Raw genomic sequence first — 20,514 nt, 5'->3', positions numbered from 1 at the left:
TTCTTTTAAGTTCTTAAAAATGTAAATTGCAATACATTGTTGTTTAACGTTTAAGAGACCTCTTGTACCTTGTTAAATATTGTTGAGGATAAAATATCAAGTAGAGTTGAACATTCGTCTTACGTTATGTTATCAAAATAACAATGATTTATAGGCTAGTTCAAAACTCCGAAACATCAACTAAATGAAACAGAGGTAGTACAACGTACTGACACGTGTTTCATCAATGATCTAGTGGTAATTTACCAACAAAATTGGCATGTAAGCTTCCTAGGTAGAGGTTTCCTTCATATTCCACAGCGGAAGTCACAAATGATATGACTTTACCCTCAGGATCGTCGAACCTCTTCAATATCTTGCCATCTTCTGATACCTTTATAACTGTAGCTCTCTTGTGTTGGCCCTGCACAATATTCATCATTCTTGGAAATGTTGCTAGTAAATGCTTAGCAATCTTGGAGGTGTGCACAAATTCCATCCCTTTGCTTGTGAGCTGCATGCAATATAGCAATTTGTATATATAAAACCTTTCTAGTTTTATGTACGTACTCGGAGATACTTTCACAACATTATGTGGTAACTTAATAACTAAAATTTTTTATAAACTACAGGAAAATTTGTCAAAAACAGCCTTTTAAACACAAGTTTTTGCGAGAAACAACCTTTTAAAAAAAAATCTGGCAAAATAAGACCTTAAAATATATTTATTTGCGAGAAACAACCTTGATCCGTTTCCGGGTATTGACCAAGTATTTTGCGGCTTCGACTCAGTAAAACCAAACATGGCAAAGCACATAATCTACATATTTTATGTTTCAACCCAATTTTTCTTCATATACTGATGAAGTCAACATCGGAAAATACTTGGTCAATGTTGAAAAATTGAGAAAAACAAGGTTGAAACGTGAGAGATGCAGACATGCAATTCATGTGCACTCCACATGTTTGGTTTGGACGACTCAATGCTGAACATTGCTTGGTCAATGTCGGAAAAAGGGTTGAGGTTATTCCTCTCAAAATATTTGCTTTTTAATGTCTTCTTTTGCCAGTTTTTTTTAAAAGTTTAATTTGTTTCTCGCAAACTTGTATTTAATTAAAAGGTTGTTTTTGACAATTCTTTTGAATTGTATCGACATTCCAAATTTTGGAATAGCGATGAATGATGATATAAGGTACGGGAAGAGTAGAGATGACAACAAATGGGAATTTTCATCGGTTCGTATTCTATTAATGAGTCCTTTGGTCTAGACCTATTTATAAATTTAACTCATATTTGGCGATATTGTCAAGTACCTAACTAAGATTAATTACTCAGTATATGTTATATTAGTTTTTGTGATGGGTTTAGAGGTGGGCATGGGCCAGCATGCGGCCCGATCCGTTATCCGCTACGTGGACCGTGGGACCGTCACGGTCAAGAAATTTTATTTCAAGCTTGGTCTAGCAAAAGCCCACCAATATGGCCCACGGGCTTAACACTCTTTTCTTGGTTTTTTGGTCTAAAACTGCCAAAAATCCAAAAAATCAACATAAAACACGGATCAGGCCCGCAAGAGGCACGATCCCACGCGAGTCTGGGCCGGGTAGTGGAAAAAATCTAAAAATTTCAGGCTCGAACGCCATTGCCCAAAGCTCGTGGGCCAAGCCCGTGAACAGGCCTGGTCCGACCCATGTCAAGGTCTAGATGGGTTGGTTCAATTTTGATTCAGATCACGTCATTTTGCATACTCATTTCAAGTCAAGTTGATCAATTCAAAAACAATAGAATAATTGGGTATTTTTGGAAATGCGTTGGCTCAATTCTTGGAGTAGGATAATCAAGTAAGGGTTAGTTTTACCAAATATTATATGCAGTGTACTAGTATTGTCCTTTACATCTTTTAGATGTTATCAATATGGGCCTAACGTGAAAACGGAAGGGTCTTGGGCATGATTTTTCGACCCGTGGTCGAACCCGAGCAAACTCGGACTTATTTTTTGGGCAAAAATTTCGGGCACGAGCAACTTAAATATGTAAAACTATTTCAAATTTTGACCGGTCTGAAAATGGCACAAAATGCCCCCTTGATCCGGCCCGAATTTGTGGGTTATGGTGCGGGAATTGACCCGAAACTTTGACTAGAAATGGACCACTTTTTTGGACAAAGTCTGGCCGAAACTATGATCAACTCTAACATCTTTCCTCTATCTAAATAAACAAGTTTATTACAAAAGAGAGAGATCTCTCTATTTCATTTTTCTTCCTTTGTAGGCCAATTTGCCCAGCCCATATCTAAAGAACAGAAAATACTTTCTTCGCTTTTTAATAATTGCAACGTTTTGACTTTCACGTTTGTATATTACTTTGACCATTACTTTCTTTAATATTCCATTAATAAATTTTATAAAAAGTTGATATTATGAAAATATATAATCAAACTAATCCAACAACATATTACATAATAATACACTAGGGGAAAAAAAAGGAAGGGTTGCGCAAGAAGAGATGCGCTTTCTTCAAAACGCAGCCCTTCTTTATTGTAGAGCTGCGTTTTTTAAAAAAGCGCAGCCCTACATAACAGAACGGTTGCGCTTGTAAAAAAAGCGCAGCCCTTCTGACTTGTAGGGCGGCGCTAGTAAAAAAAGCGTAGCCCTTTATGGGCTTTTGTATATTAAAAAAAACTTCACTTAAATTCGCGCGCTCAATAATACACCAAAAGTCCAAGCCCATTCTCTTCCTTCTTCAAAACATCAAAACCCTAAGTTCTCTCTCCTCCCTCTCTCTCTCCCTCACGACCCTCAGCCGTCCTCATTCTCCCTTTCTCTCATTCTCTTCTTTCTCTCCTCTCTTTTTTTCTAGAATAACCTGCCGGAAGTCCTCCTTCACAAAGTTCTCAGTCATTCGTTTTCGAGTTCAACACCTTCTCCATCTGTGCAAAAACCACCGTGGCTCGCGAGTTCGTCGTTCGTTCAACCACCGTGGCGCAAAAACCGCCTTGCCGCGTCGTTCGTTCAACCACCGTCGCGCAAAAACCACCTTCTCCCTCAACCACCGTCGCGCAAAAACCACCTTCTCCCTCAACCACCGTCGCGCAAAAACCGCCTTGCCTCGTCGTTTCCTCCTCTGCCCTTCGTTAAGTGAAGGGCTAATAGATTATAGATCTTTTTTTTTTCTTTAATATTGTAAAATTAATTAAGCAATACATATATGTTGTATTCATTTCTGATGTTTTTTGTTATACAGTTGTATTCAGTACTGTCGTTTGCGCCTTTCGAGTTATAGATCTATGTTTTTTTTTTTTGTAATTCTGATGTAGTTTTTTTTCGATTTTTCTTTTCAGGATATTAATTTCTGTTTTTTTTTGGTTTGTATTCATTTCTTTGTTGTATTTTTCTGTTTTTTTTTTTTTGATGTTTTTTTTTTTGGATTATGCAAATCTATGCTTGCTACCATTTCGATGTTTGTTTTTGTGGATTATGCAAACCAGTATTTGCTTATATGATATAGATTGAATTACCATTTAATATAAAACAATTTGTGTTGTTTAAACAATATCAACATGAGTAGATATATTTAGGAGTAAAAAAAATGCAAAAAAAAAAAAAAAAAAAATTATTTTTTTTATGTCAAAAGGGCTGCATTTTTATTTAAAAAGCGCAGCTCTACTTAAAAAGTGAAGGGCTGCGCTTAAAAAGCGCAGCCCTACTTAAAAAGTGAAAGACTGCTATTAAAAGGGTTGCTGTCAAAAAGCGCAACCCTAAGGGCCTTTTTAGCGCAGCCCTTCTTTATTTTTCCACTAGTGATATTTAATTTATATATGTTATTAATAAAAATGATTAGGTATGTAAATAGTGTAAAAGTCAATATATTACAATTATTAAAAAATGAGGGAAGTAGATGTTTTCGTATTTTTTTTATCTCCATATTTCCTCGTCCAAACACTCTACTAGGCCTCAATAGATTATCATTTTGTATTTCAGGGTTCGCCCATTTTGTCATTTGAGATGATGAATTCTTAGTTTAAGTTTTGTCGCAACTTGCAAGTGCACCATTTAGGGCGTGTTCGGCGACAGCTTTTCGAGTAGCTTTTAGTGTTTTGACTTAGTCAAAACACTAATTGTGTGTTTGGCATGCCAGAGATTGAAGTAGTTATTAGTGTTTCAAGTAGCTTTTTGCCAGCTTTTCATGAACGCTACAAAATATGACGTTCAATATACCAAGATAGCGTTCCAAGTTCTTTTTTCTGTTTTTTAAGGAAAAAAATACCAAAAATTTGAGAAAATTCTTCATCTTCTACCTAAATTCCTCTGAGACCCTGAATATATAATAAAAAATTTCACTTTTTATGGATTAATTTGGGAATACCAGTAAATCGCACAAGTATTTTCCAAAATATAATCAATTTCTGGAAACATATCTTTGGTGCTATTTCTTCTTCACTTTTCCTGAAATATCTTCTGGTATGAAAAGATCTTTCAAAATAATAAAAAAAAAAACTCGTATGAAATGAAAGATACATCCGAAAAATACCATCATCTTCGAAATTTGACCACTTTATACTCATATTAGAGGAAAAATGTGAATCCTAGAAAGATTAACCACAAAAGGACATGTTTGGGGGGAAAAAGAAGAAGAAGCACAGAATAATGAAAACGAAGAAGATGATCTGAAATGTTTGAGAGTTAAATGAATGAAAGAGAAAAAAAATTGACCACTTTATACTCATATTAGAGGAAAAATGTGAATCCTAGAAAGATTAACCACAAAAGGACATGTTTGGGGGAAAAAGAATGGAAAAAAGAAGAAGAAGAAGCACAGAACAATGAAAACGAAGAAGATAATCTGAAATGTTTGAGAGTTAAGTGAAGGAAAGAGAAAAAAAAAATTTGAGAATCCAGATCTGAAATTAGAAAAGAGAGAATTCAGAAAGTTTCATCTTCAAGCATGAAATCTCCAGAGAATTCCAACAAGTATAGCTAGTTGATTTTTATTGGAAGTAATATGAGAGATGAAATAGAAGTACAAGTATTAAATGGAGTGGGATCTAGTTAAAAAGACAAAACTATACATAAACAAATTTAAGGACATCATAGTAAAAGAAAAATAATGCATTGTGTTCATATATTGAAATTTAATTTAACCATAAAATAATCAATAATAATTAATCATATAATATATTATAATTAAAAAATATGTTATTTTTATCATATATAAGCATAACAGCTACTTTTACCGAACACTTATATTGTAAACAACTACTTTCACAGCTAAGAGCTAACAGCTACTAGCCGATAGCTAACAACTACCCGAACAGCTAACAGCTACTCCAACAGCCAACAGCTACCCAACAGCTACTTTTGCCGAACAGGCCCTTAGTCGGCTTGCAATATGAATCTCACACATGTATTTTATTAATTTATAATCTTATGTGGTTATGTATCATGTATGGTAATCTATGAAATATTTCCTCCATAATATAATAGATGTTACACTTTGAAAAATTGCATTATTCATCTACTATATTTGACCATGCATTTTTTTAGTTTTAGATAAAATTAATCTTTACTATATAATATATTGTTGGATTAGTCTCAATATATACTTTTATAATCTTAACTTCTTATAATTTTTTCACTCATACACAATCAAAGTTATTAATGGTCAAAGTACTACATCAAGAAAAATCAACATGTAACATCTATTTTATTAAGGAGGAATTACTAGATTTATTATGGTCATTGCCTATACACTCTCCATGGTTATATGTGATTTGTCAAGCATCATGATATGCGAGTACCTGTAACAATGCAATCCAAAATGATCCATCCGGAGCAAGATTGATATTATCAGGTCCACCTGGGAGATCTTCTATGAAAACCTCAGTCTTTCCCTTCAGCTTGCCTTGCAGCCAATATTTTAGGCACCTAAACCTGAATTTAAGTTGATCACATCAATCAAAAACATAGACCATAAAAGTGTAATTAGTCACTGCAATAAGATTATTTCAACTACCAAAGAACTCTCTCTAACAAACCTTTTCTCTGCCTTCTCTCTACAAAAACTCACGCACAACTACCCTAACCCTAGAGCTCGCCGGAGATCCGGCGCCGCGCAGGTTTCCGGCGGGTCTCCGGCAAGTTCCCTTGTGTTCTTTCTTCGTTTTTTTTACCTTTTTCCGTCGATTTTACTACTTTCCATCTTCTTCATCGTCAACTTTTCGCGGCAAATATCCGGTTTCCGGTTATTTTTGGGCCGCCGCCGTTATTCCACGCCCGTCGCTTCCTAAACGCCAACCGTGAGTTATTGTGTTAGGGCTTCCCCTCCTCTTTCCCCCTGTTTTGTGGTTCGTTTATTAGGGTTTCGCCTCCCCTTTCCCCCTGTTTTGTGGTTCGTTTGTCAGGGCTTCCCCTCCCCTTTCCCCTGGTTTCGTGGTTAGTTTCCTTTCCCCCTACCCCTAATTGTCAGTCTCGGGCTTCCCCTCCCCCTTCGTGTTGTGTCCGATTCAAAGGAAAAGTTTTAGGGCTTCCCCTCCCCTTCCCCCCCTTCGCGTTGTGTAGGCAGTCAATTAAATTGCAGGGCATCCCCTCCCCCTTCCCCCCTTAGTGTTGTGTAGTCAGTTTTCTAGTGGTCGTGCCTCTACACCCTTTCACTTAGTGTTTCTTTGCTTCTTCAATTTAGTATTTTCTGCTTTCGTTCTTGAGTTTTTGGTTGATCTAGTATGGTGATGTTGTTTGTTCATTCCGTCTGCTTGGTTTTTTTGTTATTTGGAGGTAGTTTTTGTACTCAAAAGGATGGAGCTGGTTCATGTGATTGGTTAGGGTTTTCATGGCAAATGATTTCATGTTTGGGGTTTGTCTTACCCGATTGTAATAATCGGATGGTTCTTCGAGATCTAACCTTGGTTAGCTCTCACACTCGCTTGGTAATGATTTTTTCAATCATTGCCTTGACAAAACGATAACTGAAGACGGCTCCCCAAATTTGTTAATTGGGTTTATAGCTCGTCAACTCATGTGTGTTTCTTCTTAAAGAAGAAACCAGTAATACCCTTCCAAAAGGGTATTGAGTCACACAAGAATGTGACTCTGTCATGGAACATGACCATAGAATTCCATGTGACAGGAGGTCACTGGTTTTGGTCGTATTGCGAGATTCTACTCTCGCTGGTACTTGGTTTCCCCGCTTATGAAATCAACCCTCTCCGTCCACTCCTTTCATCAGGGTTCTGGCGATCGTCATCCACCAGACGTAGAGTTTCATTACAGTTCTCTATCACTTCAAACCTCCAGATCAAGCAGTCTTATCCTAGTTTAAGTTCTTTATGGTTTTGTAATTGTTATGTAAGAGCAGTTATAGCTCATTGTAGTTCTTATGTTCGGTTGATAGTTTTAGCCTAGGTTGTACTCTTTTTTTTAATTAATGCAAAATTTCTTGATGTCAAAAAAAAAAAAAAAAAGAAGAGTGTAATTAGTCCAAAATCATTAATAATACTACTTACAACATATTCCCTTGGTGGCTTTGTAAACTAGGTGTAACGTTGAATATTAAAATAATTTAGGAAAAATTATTTTAAATAAGTCAACCTTTGCGTGGTATTTCAATTTCAAGTCTAACTTTTGATTATTCCTAGTCAAGTTAGGCTTGTAGGGCTATTTTCTTCTATTGAGTTTTAACCTGTTTGTGACCTATTTGACAGGTTACATGTGCCACGTGTTGCCAAATGACTGGTTTGCAATTTTTTTTATTTTCTCACTAATCCCCTCCTCCTGCCATCTTTCTCTTCCCTCTTCCTTAGACCACCCCCACCCACCCCCCAACCCCTCCCCTCCCCTCCCCTCCCCTCCCCTGCACCCCCATCAACAACGTCCCCCACCCCACTCTTCCCCCCCCTCCCGGTTTCCTTTCCATCAGCAGCACCCCAACCCCACCTTCGCCTCCCCCACCACGCACCTCCGCCCCACCCTTCCTCCTCCCCACGCACCTCCGCCCCCCCCCACACCTCGCCGGCGCACTCGTCTCTGTCCTCCTCCCTCACTTCGCCGGAAGTCCGCAGCCGCGTAGTCCTTCAGATCAGCCGCATCGGTTTCTTTCTGGGCAGAAACAAAGGTGGGGGACGCGAGATTCAATTCGAAGGGGTAAGATGGTGGATGCGCAGTCGGAGGGGTGATGGAGGGGAAGCGATTTTCCGGCGAGGGAGGGGGCGCGAGATTCGAAGGGGGAAGGGGAGGGAGAGACTTTTTCCGGCAAGGGAGGGGAAGTGTGGGATTCGAAGGAGGATGGGGAGGGGGAGAGATTTTCCGACAGGGGAGGGGGAGGAGGAGCCGCGGGATTCGAAGGGGGACGGGGAAGGGGAGCCATTTTCCGGCAGGAGACGGGGTGGCGCAGGATTCGAAGGGGGAAAGGGAGGGGGTGGGTGGGTTAATGGGTGGGTTTTCAGTTTTGGGTGGGTTAATGGGTGGGTTTTTAGTTTTGGGTGGGTTAATGGGTGGGTTAATTGGTAAATTTTTTTATTTACCAATTTATCAGGTTACCGGTCATTTAACCTAATTAAAGTTAATGATGCTACAAAGTTGACTTGACTAGGAATAATCAAAAGTTAGACTTGAAATTGGAAGACCACGCAAAGGTTGACTTAATTAAAACAATTTTTCCAATAATTTATTAAGGATAATGACATTGAAGCTCATTGCAATACAAATAAAAGGAGGCGGATTTGAACATGTGACTTATCATTCACAACACCTCAATCTTAACCACTAGGCCAAGACATCCTTCGTAGCATAAATGGTATATTGTGGCTACATTATGGACATCAAGCAAAACATATTGTTGCAACGACTAATTTGAGATGAGGCAATAATGTTTCACAAAAACATAAGCATTATTGATGATACTTACTTGAATGTTTCGCATACCAAAAGGTAACGTTCGTCAGCTGATAGAGCGACTCCATTTGCAAAGAAGAGATTATCCAGCAATAATGTAGTCTCATTGGTTTGAGGATTATACTTGAGAAGCTGTCCGTGAGGCTTGGCTTCTAATAAATCAAGGTACCAGTTGTGGAGACCAAATTTGGTGCTTGCTATGCTGAAGTACAAGCTACCATCTTTCCCTTCTGTCACATCATCTGCAAACCTATTCCAATTTCCATGTAATGATAAATAAACGGTCTTCTTAGCTCATGGTTAATTTAAACTCACAATTTTATCTTTCATAAAATTGAACGTTCATCTAAATGAAAATCATATTTCAAACTTCAATTTTCTATATGTATGATATGTAATACTATTCTCTACTCATGGTTGGTTTAAAGAGATTTAGCAGAATACTCATTCTAATGAGATACATCTTTTTTTTAGAGAATTTATTTTCTTAGTTACTTCACAGTTAAGCGTGTTTGGCTGGGAGTAGTTTAGCAATGTGTAACCTCCTGTGAAGTTTCTTAGGGTGCACATGTAAGAGGACAAAATGCGCCCAAAAACTTGCATTGGTTATTGAGGGCAATTATTGGCCCTAGACGCGCATTGGTAACAATAGACTCGACTCCATATGAGTCGTGTGTTATGATATGTTTCTCTTTAATTTGTACCTTGTTATTATAAAGACAAAAGAATTGGTTGAGTCTTTCTTTTGGGGTTGTTGCTAATTACCCTAGATGGTAAAGTTACTTGACGAAAGTTGATCCCAAATCTTACCTGTTATCTTTAAAACTTTATCAACTAAACTAATTGAGGGAATCGTTATCCATGTTTCAATAATGTAAATTAACTCGAATCTAATGATTTTTCTTACAAAAGATGTTCTCCGATCCTAGTACATACCACAGCTTGGAGCCGTTGAATTGGGATAGTAAGGTTGTTATTCCATCCTCATCAACCTTAAGCAAACCCTGCACGAAACATATAGACCTATCATGTTCTATGGACAACAAAAATCATACAGAAAAATCATATTTTGGAAATTCTAACCTCTTCAGTGTCACAAATAACAAGACCACCAGATGCGATGGTGGTCATGCCAAGCAAACTGCTACTGTTTACCCACTTCCAGTCCTCCAAGGAACCATTTTTGTGCAATCTTTTGATCCACCCATCTCTACTTGCTGTATACAAGATCCCATGTTTATCGACACATACATCTTCTGGGTCTTTCACAAGCCCTTCTCCTAATTTTGTCACTTCCTACATTATTTCAAAGATAGGTGATTTTACTTTCTAATGTAGAAAATTAAAACATCGTAAGATAAAATTGTAGGGTGGTGGAATTAGTGTATGAGGAAAAATGCTGTGATGTGTTAGGAAAAGTTCTTAAGTTGATCAGTAGCCCCCACCCCCACGAGCAGCCCTCCCACCTCCCCACCTCCCCACCTCCTGCAATCCCCTGCGATTTACCCACAACCACCACCACTAGCCCCCTGCGATTTACCCGCAACCACCACCACCAACCCCCTGCGATTTACCCATAACCACCACGGCACCACCCACAAAAGCCTAGCGCCTCTTCCTGCGCTTTACCTAGATTTGAAGTTTCTGTTTCTCCTTCAACACCAATTCCTACCACCACCGCCGCCATTTGGAAGCCACTGCAAATTGAAGACAACATTCCTTGTCTCCATTGCTTCGAAATTATAGAAGCAAGCATCCAATTCGAAATTTCTTTTGGAGACCATGGGCGAACGTCCGCGGTGGACGTTCCACCCATGGCCCGAACGTTTGGCCTGGACGTTCGGGCCATGGGTGGAACGTCCACCCATGGTCTCCAAAAGTTTTCACATGATTATAAATTTTCTTACATATTGAGAAAATTTTAGAAGATTCTGTCTATGGCTCTGTTTGGCATTACTAGCTGAAAATAAACTGAAACTGATAAGTTAACTGAAACTGATAAGATAATGCTGAAACTGATAAGGTGCTGAAACTGATAAGGTAACTGATTAGTTTAATTGTTTGGCAAAATTAGTTGATTAAGTTGATAAATTATTTTAGCAAAATTAGTTGTTGTCAAAATTTTGGAAAGATTTTCCAAAATTTCAGTCACCTGATTGTGAAAAGCTAAATTTTTTAACTTATCATTTAAGTCATTTTAGCCACCTGAAATTTTATTTTAGGTGCTCCCCAAACACTGCTAATCATTTTAGCACCTAAAATATGTTAGCACCTTATCATTTAAGGTAGCTAAAATGCTTCCCCAAACAGAGTTTGTGAATAATTGCACCGTTCAATTTACAAGTGAGAAAGATAAAATAAATAAGATGGGGTAAACTTAAGAGATAAAAACAGAAAAAACAATTCAAGCACATACTACTTACTAAAGGCTTTACAACTGATTTGAATGAGAGTTTTCTAATTCCAAACTGGTTGGAACAAACTTTGTTCAACCCATGGCTTTTTTGTAAATAAAAGATGTTTGATATTTTTAAAAAAAAAGAAATAAAAACTTGATAATGTTTAATAAAATAGTAATGTTACATGATAAATGACAAATGTTGTATTAGAACAAAATAATATTATTTAAAAAATACTAATTATTGTATCGTTCCAATTTTATCAGATGTCCCCGAAGGGACAGACATGACAAATGTTGTATAAAAATATACAAATATTGCATAAAAAATTGAATGTTGATTCACCCTAATTCAAAATAGGCAAAGCTCAATCTGAACAACCATAATCAACAGGTAAGTTAAAATCCTTTTGGCAAGAACATATTTACAAACCATAGCATGAAATTACGGAAATTAACTGAAATTTATATTTGTCTAGTCATACACTTAGATATAGAAGCTCCTTCTTCATTCCTTGAAGAAGTTCTTAAAAAAACTTACTTACCGGTAAGTGGGTGTCAAAGGAGTTCACTAAAGATGGAGGCACGTGAAGTATTTGAGGTGATATAGGTGAGAAGAAGTAGATATGAAGAGCCAAAGCTACCAAACTTCCTACAAAGAAGAAGGTGAGAAAGATGAAAGGGGATTTTGAATCCATACTTAGGATGAAACAAGCTATCAATTGTGATGATAAAAGATGTGGTGCATAAATGATGAAAGAGTCAATATAAGAAAGAGATCGAAATATTTCAGGACTACATGATTTAATTGCATGAAAACTTTTGGTCCCCTCCTAAGTGTCCTTTAGGGAGGTACCCTCCTAAGTAGTGGTGTCAAAACAGGTTCATAAACAGGTTCTGGATATACCCACGGCGAACCAGGTCAGACCCGGACAGGTCAGGATTCTGATTGTCAGTGCCCCGGGTCATGACTGGTCAGGTTTTGTTCAACTGGGTCGAACACATTTGAATCATTGGATTCCCGGGTGCCGGACAGGTCTGAATGTTCCGTTTACAAGTCGATCCATTCCCGGGTATAATCGACTTTTGACATTTTTTTAGCCGGGTTTGCGAGGGTCGTATTTAGGTTCCATGTGCGGTTGAGTTAAGTGAAATGTACTCGGGTTGAATTAGTAATGATCTTACTCATCTTAGTTCGATCATTGTGAAACATCGGGTCTATTCGCTATTGAACGCCAATTCAACTTCGGGTAACTCCTGGTCGGGTCATCTTGATTTTGTTATGTATTTTGTAAACGAATCATATTAATAAAAGTATTAAGATCGATATATAAGGATGACAACGAAAAATCAATAAAAACACTATATTGATTACCGTGATGTTTAATGTATTCTTTTAGTCAACTCTTATTTCTAATAATCAACTGCGTAAAACGACTCTAATGAGTAAAGGAGTAGAACGACTCTTCATATGTTTTAATATTATATATTATAACCAACGACAATAATAACGAGTATACGATCAATTCCAAACTTTATATAAATGATTTATTATTATAAGCATTATGATTGATATATAACTTTGTAAATAGCTATGATGGTAATGAGAACAATACTACAAATAAACATCAAATGAAAATGATAATAGTTAATCATAAGAACATGTAACAAGTAACAACCATAAGTTAAGTAAAATAGTTAATCATAACTTATTAAAATAAGTTAATTGTTAACAATAACAACCATAAGTTAAGTAAAATAGTTAGCAAGTAGTAACTCGTTACCATTTAACAACCATATAATAGTTTAATACTAGTATAAGATTAACAACAATAACACTCCCTTGTCTTTATAAGCTATAATATTATTTAAGTTAATTGTTTTTATGTTATACTATAGTTTAATACTAGTATAGTATTTGTAGTCTTCTCTTAACTTTGTATATATATGTAAATGAATCGTATTAATAAAAGTATTAAGATCAACATATATACATATGTGTGTGTGCGCGATTAATATGTGGGTAATAATGAAAAACCAATAAAAACACTATATTGATTATCGTGATGTTAGTGTATTCTCTTAGTCAACCCTTATTTCGACTAATTAACTGCGTAAAACCACCCTGATGAGCAAAGGAGTAGAGCGACTCATCATATGTTTTAATATTATATATCGTAATTCATAACCAACGACAATATAAATAATATTATATATCGTAAATGCAATAATTAAGACATTAAGTCCTAAATCATACTATCGAGCCATCGGCAATAATCGACTAATTGTTACTGTGTTACGTCTTACATGTTAACATTAAATTAATCCCTAATTATCGCATGTAACATGTTCACATATTTTTAATTAAATTATAAATTTAGATAAATAATTTCTTAAAAATCAATAATACTAATTTAGTTTCGAATGTTTCTAATTTATAGTAATACTAGTAATTTCTAAAGTTAGTACACTAATAATATTAGAACTAGAAATTAGAATACTCAAATCATAATAATATCAAAATACAATACTAATTTATTAGTACTTTAGGCTATTTATTTTTGTTTGAGGGAAAGACCATTGATTTTAGAAAGATGAAAATCCAACCATTGATTAAGTTAGCAATCCATGTGATTGACCACTCTCAATTCTCATTGGTTAAAAATAATGTCAAAGATTATGAATTAGGACCATTGATTTGAGAAAGATCAAAATCCAACCATTGAATTAAATCCCTTACTAACCCTAAACCCTTCACCCTTCCCTCCCATCCTCATTCATCAGTAATAGCCTCCCTCTTCCATCTCTCTTGTCTTCTCCTCTTTCAGCAACGGCCTCAGCAACATCCACATCTCCACTTCCTTTTATTTTGTGACATGTAGAGACCATTACATCACCCATATAATCCCTCATTGCTCCTCCAAGTCCATACCATCCACCTTGGAAAATTGCAGCATCTGATTAATTTTGTACACGCCCATTTGAGGTGGTTTCCACACTTTTGGAGCCACTGTTTCACTTCGAGAAAAAGGTTTCGCCATTTCAGGGAAAATCAATGGCTTCAAATTTAGTTTCTAGATCTCGCCGGTCGGTCTTCATCCTCTCATCATCTCGCCGGTCTTCATTCTCTCCTTCTCTTACTCTTCGTCACTCGTCACTCCTCTCACTTTAAATCTGGAAACGAAAATCACTGATTCACCGTGTTGACTTCTGGAAACGAAAATCTGGAAACGAAATGAAGCACGCAAATCTTGACTTCATCTCGTGTCGCCAGCTTCCTTGTTGTTTTTCTTTGTTACTGTTGATTTTTGTGGTCATTGGAGGTGTTGTATTTGGTGTGTAATTTTGTTATTTTCTATGTATTTTTGGTGTTTTTATTTTAATTTAATTGTTAATTTCTATATTAATATTCAGATTTCTTTTGTATTTCATCTTAATTCCTTTGTAATTTTTGTGATGTTATTTTCGTTGCTTTTTTATCATTATTTTTATGTAATTTTGATATTTAGTTAGTTAATTCAAGTGATATTTGCTGGTTAATTTAAGTAAGATTTATGGTTAATTCAAGTAATTATTTTGGTTTGATTTTAATTTGATAGTGATAAGTCTAATAGGTTTAGTATTTGCTTGTCAATAATATAAGAGTGAAAGAAAATCATTTGCCTATCTTTCATACTATATCAAATTTATCAATTATATAATACTTAGTTTTATAAATGTATAAAATATAATGTTATTTAAAAATATAACAATAAATTGTACCAACTTATAAATAGTTATAAGGGAATGAATTTCATATCTGATTATGAGCTCATATGTTGTTGTTTAGTATATTGTTACGAGAACTTGAGATATTATTTGGTAGAAAAATTGGTAGAATATTATAATGGGATAATTTGGTAGAAATTTTGGTAGAAAAAATGGGGAAATTTGGTAGAATATCAAAGTGGGATAATAAATTTGGAGTATAGAGTTTAATAAGATAATTTTTAATATTATAATGGGGACATTGGGTAATTAAAATAAAATATAAATAAGTACATGATATTCAAAGTTTAACTCTTAAATTAAATGTAACTTAATTTTTTATTTAATTAATTATTAAATGTAGGCAAACTCATAAATTGACATATTTAAATGATTTTGTAGATATAAAAAAAGAATTGAATTTTAATAATATCTTGTTGATTACGGTCGGGTTCGGGTTTGAAAGCAGGTCTGTCTGAACAGGTCAGGGTATAATCTTGTCAGGTGCTGGTCAGGTCTGAGTAATCCCAGGTCAGGTTTCGGTCAGGTCTGGGGACTGACCCTCACAGGTCGAACCAGGTTCAAGTCAGGTCAGAATCAGGTTGACCCAGCGGTCAGATCTGTTTCTGACACCACTACTCCTAAGTCCTAACTTCAATTTTGTCATCATATTACATATGCCATGCATTTCGTTACATCTTATAAAGAAGTTTGTAGATAGTGCAAAAATTACACTTGTTTTGTAGTATGTATCTTTAACTTACTTTATCAATATCATTTATGTTGGAGATTCAAAGTATTGTATAAGATTTAATTTATGATGTGTTATTTGAGTCACTTAGTTATGGTGTCATAACTTAAATAACATATAATTTATAATGCTATGAAAGTCGGGGTAGTCGTTCGTATGTTGATAGTTTGCATTGTTCACAACTTAAACGACCCGTCGAGCCAGAAGGAGGCTCGCACCTCACGACTCGCCAAGCGAACCAGCAACAGGCTGAGTCTGGGAAACAGGGTCTGATCGTGGCTCGCAACAAGGGTCACACCCCGCAACCTGTCGGGGTTACCCAGTTCGCAAGGAGCATCACATGTTTTATGACCTCTTATTGATTCGCGTTATTTCGCATTGTTTTGGTTTTCTGAAACATTATAGCATGGATATATACATATGTGTATATATATATGAGCACTGGCGGATTATAGAAGGGGTGGGTGGGGGCTTGGCCCCCCATAACTGTACAAGATAAATTAAGCAAACTGCAGTTCATGTCACATAACAAAGCGTGGCACAGTGGCAGTGAAGCAAGGTGCAAAAGAAAATTTGAGCCCTTGTTGCAAGTTCGAACCATGCATCAACACATTTGAATTTTTTTGCTTTTCTTCATTTGCTTCTCTTTTTCCTTTTTTTCTTTTCCTTCTTTCTTCTTCTCTTTTATCTTTGGCTTATATCAATTTGCCTAATTTAGAAAAAAAAAATTCCATTGATTTTTACTATCTTCTATTATTCTTCTCTAAAAACTACCATTTTTATTTAACTATAATAGTACTTTTTATTTCCTCAAACTCAATCCTGACAATCACAAAATATAAATTTATCTTTTTTTTTTAACTTAAGAAAGCAGTTTGGTAATTTATTTAGTTTTTTTTTAACTGGAGTAGTTTATTTAGTTGCTAATGAATTATACCTTCAATTTCGTAAAAAATTACTAAATTTCTTGAAGATTTCATAATGGTCAAATAAATAAATGGAAACATTTTCTTAAAAATTGCGCCTTTGAGATTTTGATTTATTACATTAGCTACAAGCTTTTTGTAGCCATTAATGATAGTATATTTATATTTTGGTACTCCCTCCGTCCCATATTATAGTGCCTGATTCCGTTTTTACGCGGTTCTTAAGATGAATAGAATCTAAGTAATGAGTACTTTAGTTAATAGCAACTGTATTAATGCATTTGTTTAAAAAAAAAAGGAAAAGATTGGATATTGCTGATTTACAATTTTCAGCCGAGAAGTTGAAGAGTTTTCTTCTTTTTGCCAGCTGCTCTACATTAATACAGCTCAACCAATCCAAATAAACATAACTAAACAATGATATTGCTTCAAGTTTTTTCAACCAATAGGATTACAAGTAATGAGAGTACATGGATTAATCCTTTAAACATAAACTGACCAATGAAATTGCTTTATTTTTTTTCTTCAACCAATAGAATAACAAGAATTGAGAGTACATGGATTACTCCCTTAATACAAAAACAAGGCAGAAAAAAAATTCGTTTTTCCCTCCAAAACTAAAGACTGTTGTGTTCTAACCACTATAAATACAGAACCAACACTCTTGGCTCATTTCATCCATCAATTTGCAAAGGAAAAAAATAGAGAGAAAAAAAAATTAAACACCTTTAACCATCCACTGCTTCATTGCTTGTTCTTTTCATGGCTTCAGACTGGAATTTGAACGATGCTTGGTGTCCATACATGTACGAAGATATGGTGCTTGGTAATGATAATGGGGACTTTGAAGATCCGGTTGGTTTCCCATTGGATCTCAATGTTGAACCATTTGATTCAACCATGAATGCAGTTACACAAGAGCAACCAGCACCAGAAGAAGGACTCAACAATGTTAGTCATCATAAGCGGACAGGCTCAGCAGTGACAGCAGGCTTAAAGTGCTGTTGTTTCTCATGAGCAGAGCCAAGGAGGGGAACTTGCAATATGGCTCAATCAAAGCAGCTTCCATAGAATTCAACATTTCTATGAGATGTATTAGTGGTATTTGGAACTCAGCAAAGAAACACACTGAAACAATGCTGAAAGATAGTGTGTTAACCAATATGCACAGGTGTGGCAGAAAAAGAATTCAAGTACCAGTTGATAGCATCACAAGTTTGGCAATGGGCCAAAGATCCTGTATTAGGGACTTAGCATCAATGCTGCAAGTTTCCAAAAGTACAGTCCATAGGATGATGAAGAGGGGACTAATCAGGCCTCACACAAATCCCCTGCACCCAGGTTTAAAGGAGCCTAACAAGAAGACAAGACTTCAGTGGATACTTAATTTGTTAATGGGAGACAACCCATTGACAATGAGAAAATATTACCCAATGTACGATTTTGTGCATTTGGATGAAAAGTGGTTCTACTTATCAAACAAATCACAAAGGGTGTACTTGGCACAAAATGAAAGAGGCCAATATAGGGCTGCATGTTCCAGTAAATTCATACCAAAGGTAATGTTCACTGCTGTGGTTGGTAGGCCAAGGTACAATGAAGATGGTGAGTGTACCTTTGATGGTAAGATTGGGATTTTCCCATTTACCTATCAAGAAGCTGCTAAGAGGTCTTCAAAAAATAGGCCAAAGGGGACTATGGTTACTAAAACTGTTGAATCTGTGAATCAGAGAGTCACAAGGCAAATGTTAATTGAACAAATTATTCCAGTAATCAAAGCCAAATGGCCACAAGGTGATGGTGGACCAAAGACCATTTTCATCCAACAAGATAATGCAAAAGCGCACATTACGCAGGATGACCCTCAATGGCAGCAAGTTTATCAACAAGATGGGTTCACCTTCATCCTACTTCAACAACCACCAAATAGTCCAGATCTAAACATCTTAGATTTGGGTTTTTTCAGGTCTATTCAGTCCCTAATGCACAAAAAAATGCCACAAGATGTGGACAAGATGTTGGAAGCTGTCCATGAAGCTTACCATGAACTTGATCACAAAACGCTTAGCAATGTATGGTACTCTCTACAATTTGTGATGAATGAAATTTTAAAATGTGGGGGTGGGAATGACTATGATATACCACATGTGAACAAGAGAAGAATACAAAGTGAGGGCAAGCTTGAAGACCAAGTGACTGCACCTATGTGGGCAGTTAATGAAGCATGGGAGAAGGTAATGAATGGGGCATCAAGTTCAAACATCAATTAGAAAGTTCAGTTGAAGATTAGGTTTTTTTTTCAGTCCAGTAGCATGTAAGTGAGTTTTTTTTTTCCAGTCCAGTAGAATGCAAGTGATGAGTGTTTTTTTTTTCAGTCCAGTAGGATGCAAGTGATGAGTGTTTTATTTCAGTCCAGTAGAATGCAAATGAGTTTGTTATTTCAGTACATTTCATTTCAGTTTACTTACAGTTTTCAGAAGATGATTTGTGAATTAATGAGTAACAAAAAACAGAAGATAAGTTGTGAACCAAGAAGTAAAAAAAACAGAAGATAAGTTGTGAATCAAGAAGTAACAAAAACAGAAAAGTAACAAAAATACTCTTAAGTAAGTAACAAACACAGAAGATAATTTATGAATCAAGAAGTAACAAAAACAGAGAGAATTTTAAAAAACGAGAAGTATGAAAAGGTATTGAAATTATTTGGATGATCATATTGTTATTGTAATCTCAGGAGTCCCCATTCATCAATTATGCAATTCTCATTTACAATTCAATCCACAACTACTCAAATGCCTCTTCAGTTTGAAACAAACTGGTGGCTTAAGAATGTTAAGATCAAAAATTGGTTATAAGAACTGATATGTTATGAATATAGAATCCTCATCATTGATTACATTTTTTTTTCCAAACTTACCAATACAAAACTCCATAAGGCCAGGGGACAGGATTTATACTCAAGCCACCAACAATAAGATCATCCAACATAACAGTATATAAAGATTCACAAAACATCAACATAAAATCTTCAAAAACCCCATTAGATCGAACAAATAATCATCCACATAAATTCATGTTGAAATCAAACAACATTATTAATATTGAAATACAACCCATTTGTTTACCTAACAACCCATTAGAAACAAGCAGATACCTCAACAGCATGATTCTGCGTCACTTAGATCACCAGTGAACGCATCAACAGTATGATCAACAACAGGGGAACTTGATTTAGCATTTGTTTCCTTGCCATCATTCTTTGAAACAAGCAAATCATCATCATCATCACTGATTACAATCACATCTGTAACCTGATTTTCGCATGCAACATCATCTTTTTGTTCACCAACAACCTCAGTACTTGTATCATTTTCAAGATACCTAGCACTATAGCTATGAATCCCTTGACAATCCGGCCCCAAATCGCAATTTGGATAATCAGAACATGAATAAGTACCACTTGGGACATCATCTTTCGAATTATGTGAAAATCCGTAACTCATTTCGAAAGTGAGCAACAAAAAGCGTTTTTTTTGGAAGAAAACCGAAATATTGTTATCAGATCTAAGAAATTTCAATTGAAAAAGTTGAACCCTAAAATCAGATCTGGGAAAAAAAAAAGAGATCTTGTAGGCTTTAAATATGTTTGGAATACGAAACAAGGTTGAACATTTTTTTTTGGTAAAAAACAAACATACCTCTGTATCTGAAGTGGTGCGCAAAATTTCTTAGCATCGAAAAATTGAGAATTCTTCATACCTTACCCTAATTTAATTGATTGAAACAGATCTGAACAAGAAATGAAAAAATTTTGCACCGAAAACTAG

At 35.8% G+C, this 20,514-nt stretch overlaps 2 protein-coding genes and 1 long non-coding RNA gene across 3 annotated transcripts; 1 reads left to right on the top strand and 2 right to left on the bottom strand.

Annotated features, from left to right (window-relative positions):
* Window positions 1-62: 62 nt before the first annotated feature.
* Window positions 63-12,039, bottom strand: LOC104883969 (protein STRICTOSIDINE SYNTHASE-LIKE 4). The gene is made up of 6 exons (XM_010668550.4): window positions 11,809-12,039; window positions 9,949-10,161; window positions 9,802-9,869; window positions 8,879-9,115; window positions 5,778-5,910; window positions 63-493 (listed from the first exon to the last, which is right to left on the bottom strand). Exons 1-6 carry the CDS (start codon window positions 11,959-11,961, stop codon window positions 224-226), a joined length of 1,074 nt encoding a protein of 357 aa, XP_010666852.2. The 5' UTR covers window positions 11,962-12,039; the 3' UTR covers window positions 63-223.
* LOC125492476 (uncharacterized) lies at window positions 2,619-5,771 on the bottom strand. The gene is made up of 2 exons (XR_007269081.2): window positions 3,050-5,771; window positions 2,619-3,016 (listed from the first exon to the last, which is right to left on the bottom strand). It is a non-coding gene; the product is annotated as an uncharacterized LOC125492476 (long non-coding RNA).
* Window positions 12,040-17,700: 5,661 nt separating the features above from the next.
* On the top strand, window positions 17,701-18,957 carry LOC125492704 (uncharacterized). The gene has a single exon (XM_048635415.2). The coding sequence runs from the start codon at window positions 17,701-17,703 to the stop codon at window positions 18,955-18,957; it is 1,257 nt and encodes a 418-aa protein (XP_048491372.2).
* Window positions 18,958-20,514: the final 1,557 nt, after the last annotated feature.

This window comes from Beta vulgaris, chromosome 8, assembly GCF_026745355.1.
Source record: "Beta vulgaris subsp. vulgaris cultivar EL10 chromosome 8, EL10.2, whole genome shotgun sequence".
NCBI lineage: Eukaryota > Viridiplantae > Streptophyta > Magnoliopsida > Caryophyllales > Amaranthaceae > Beta > Beta vulgaris.
The sequence above is the reverse complement of the archived record's forward strand: the minus strand, read 5'-3'. Positions and strand labels throughout refer to the sequence as shown.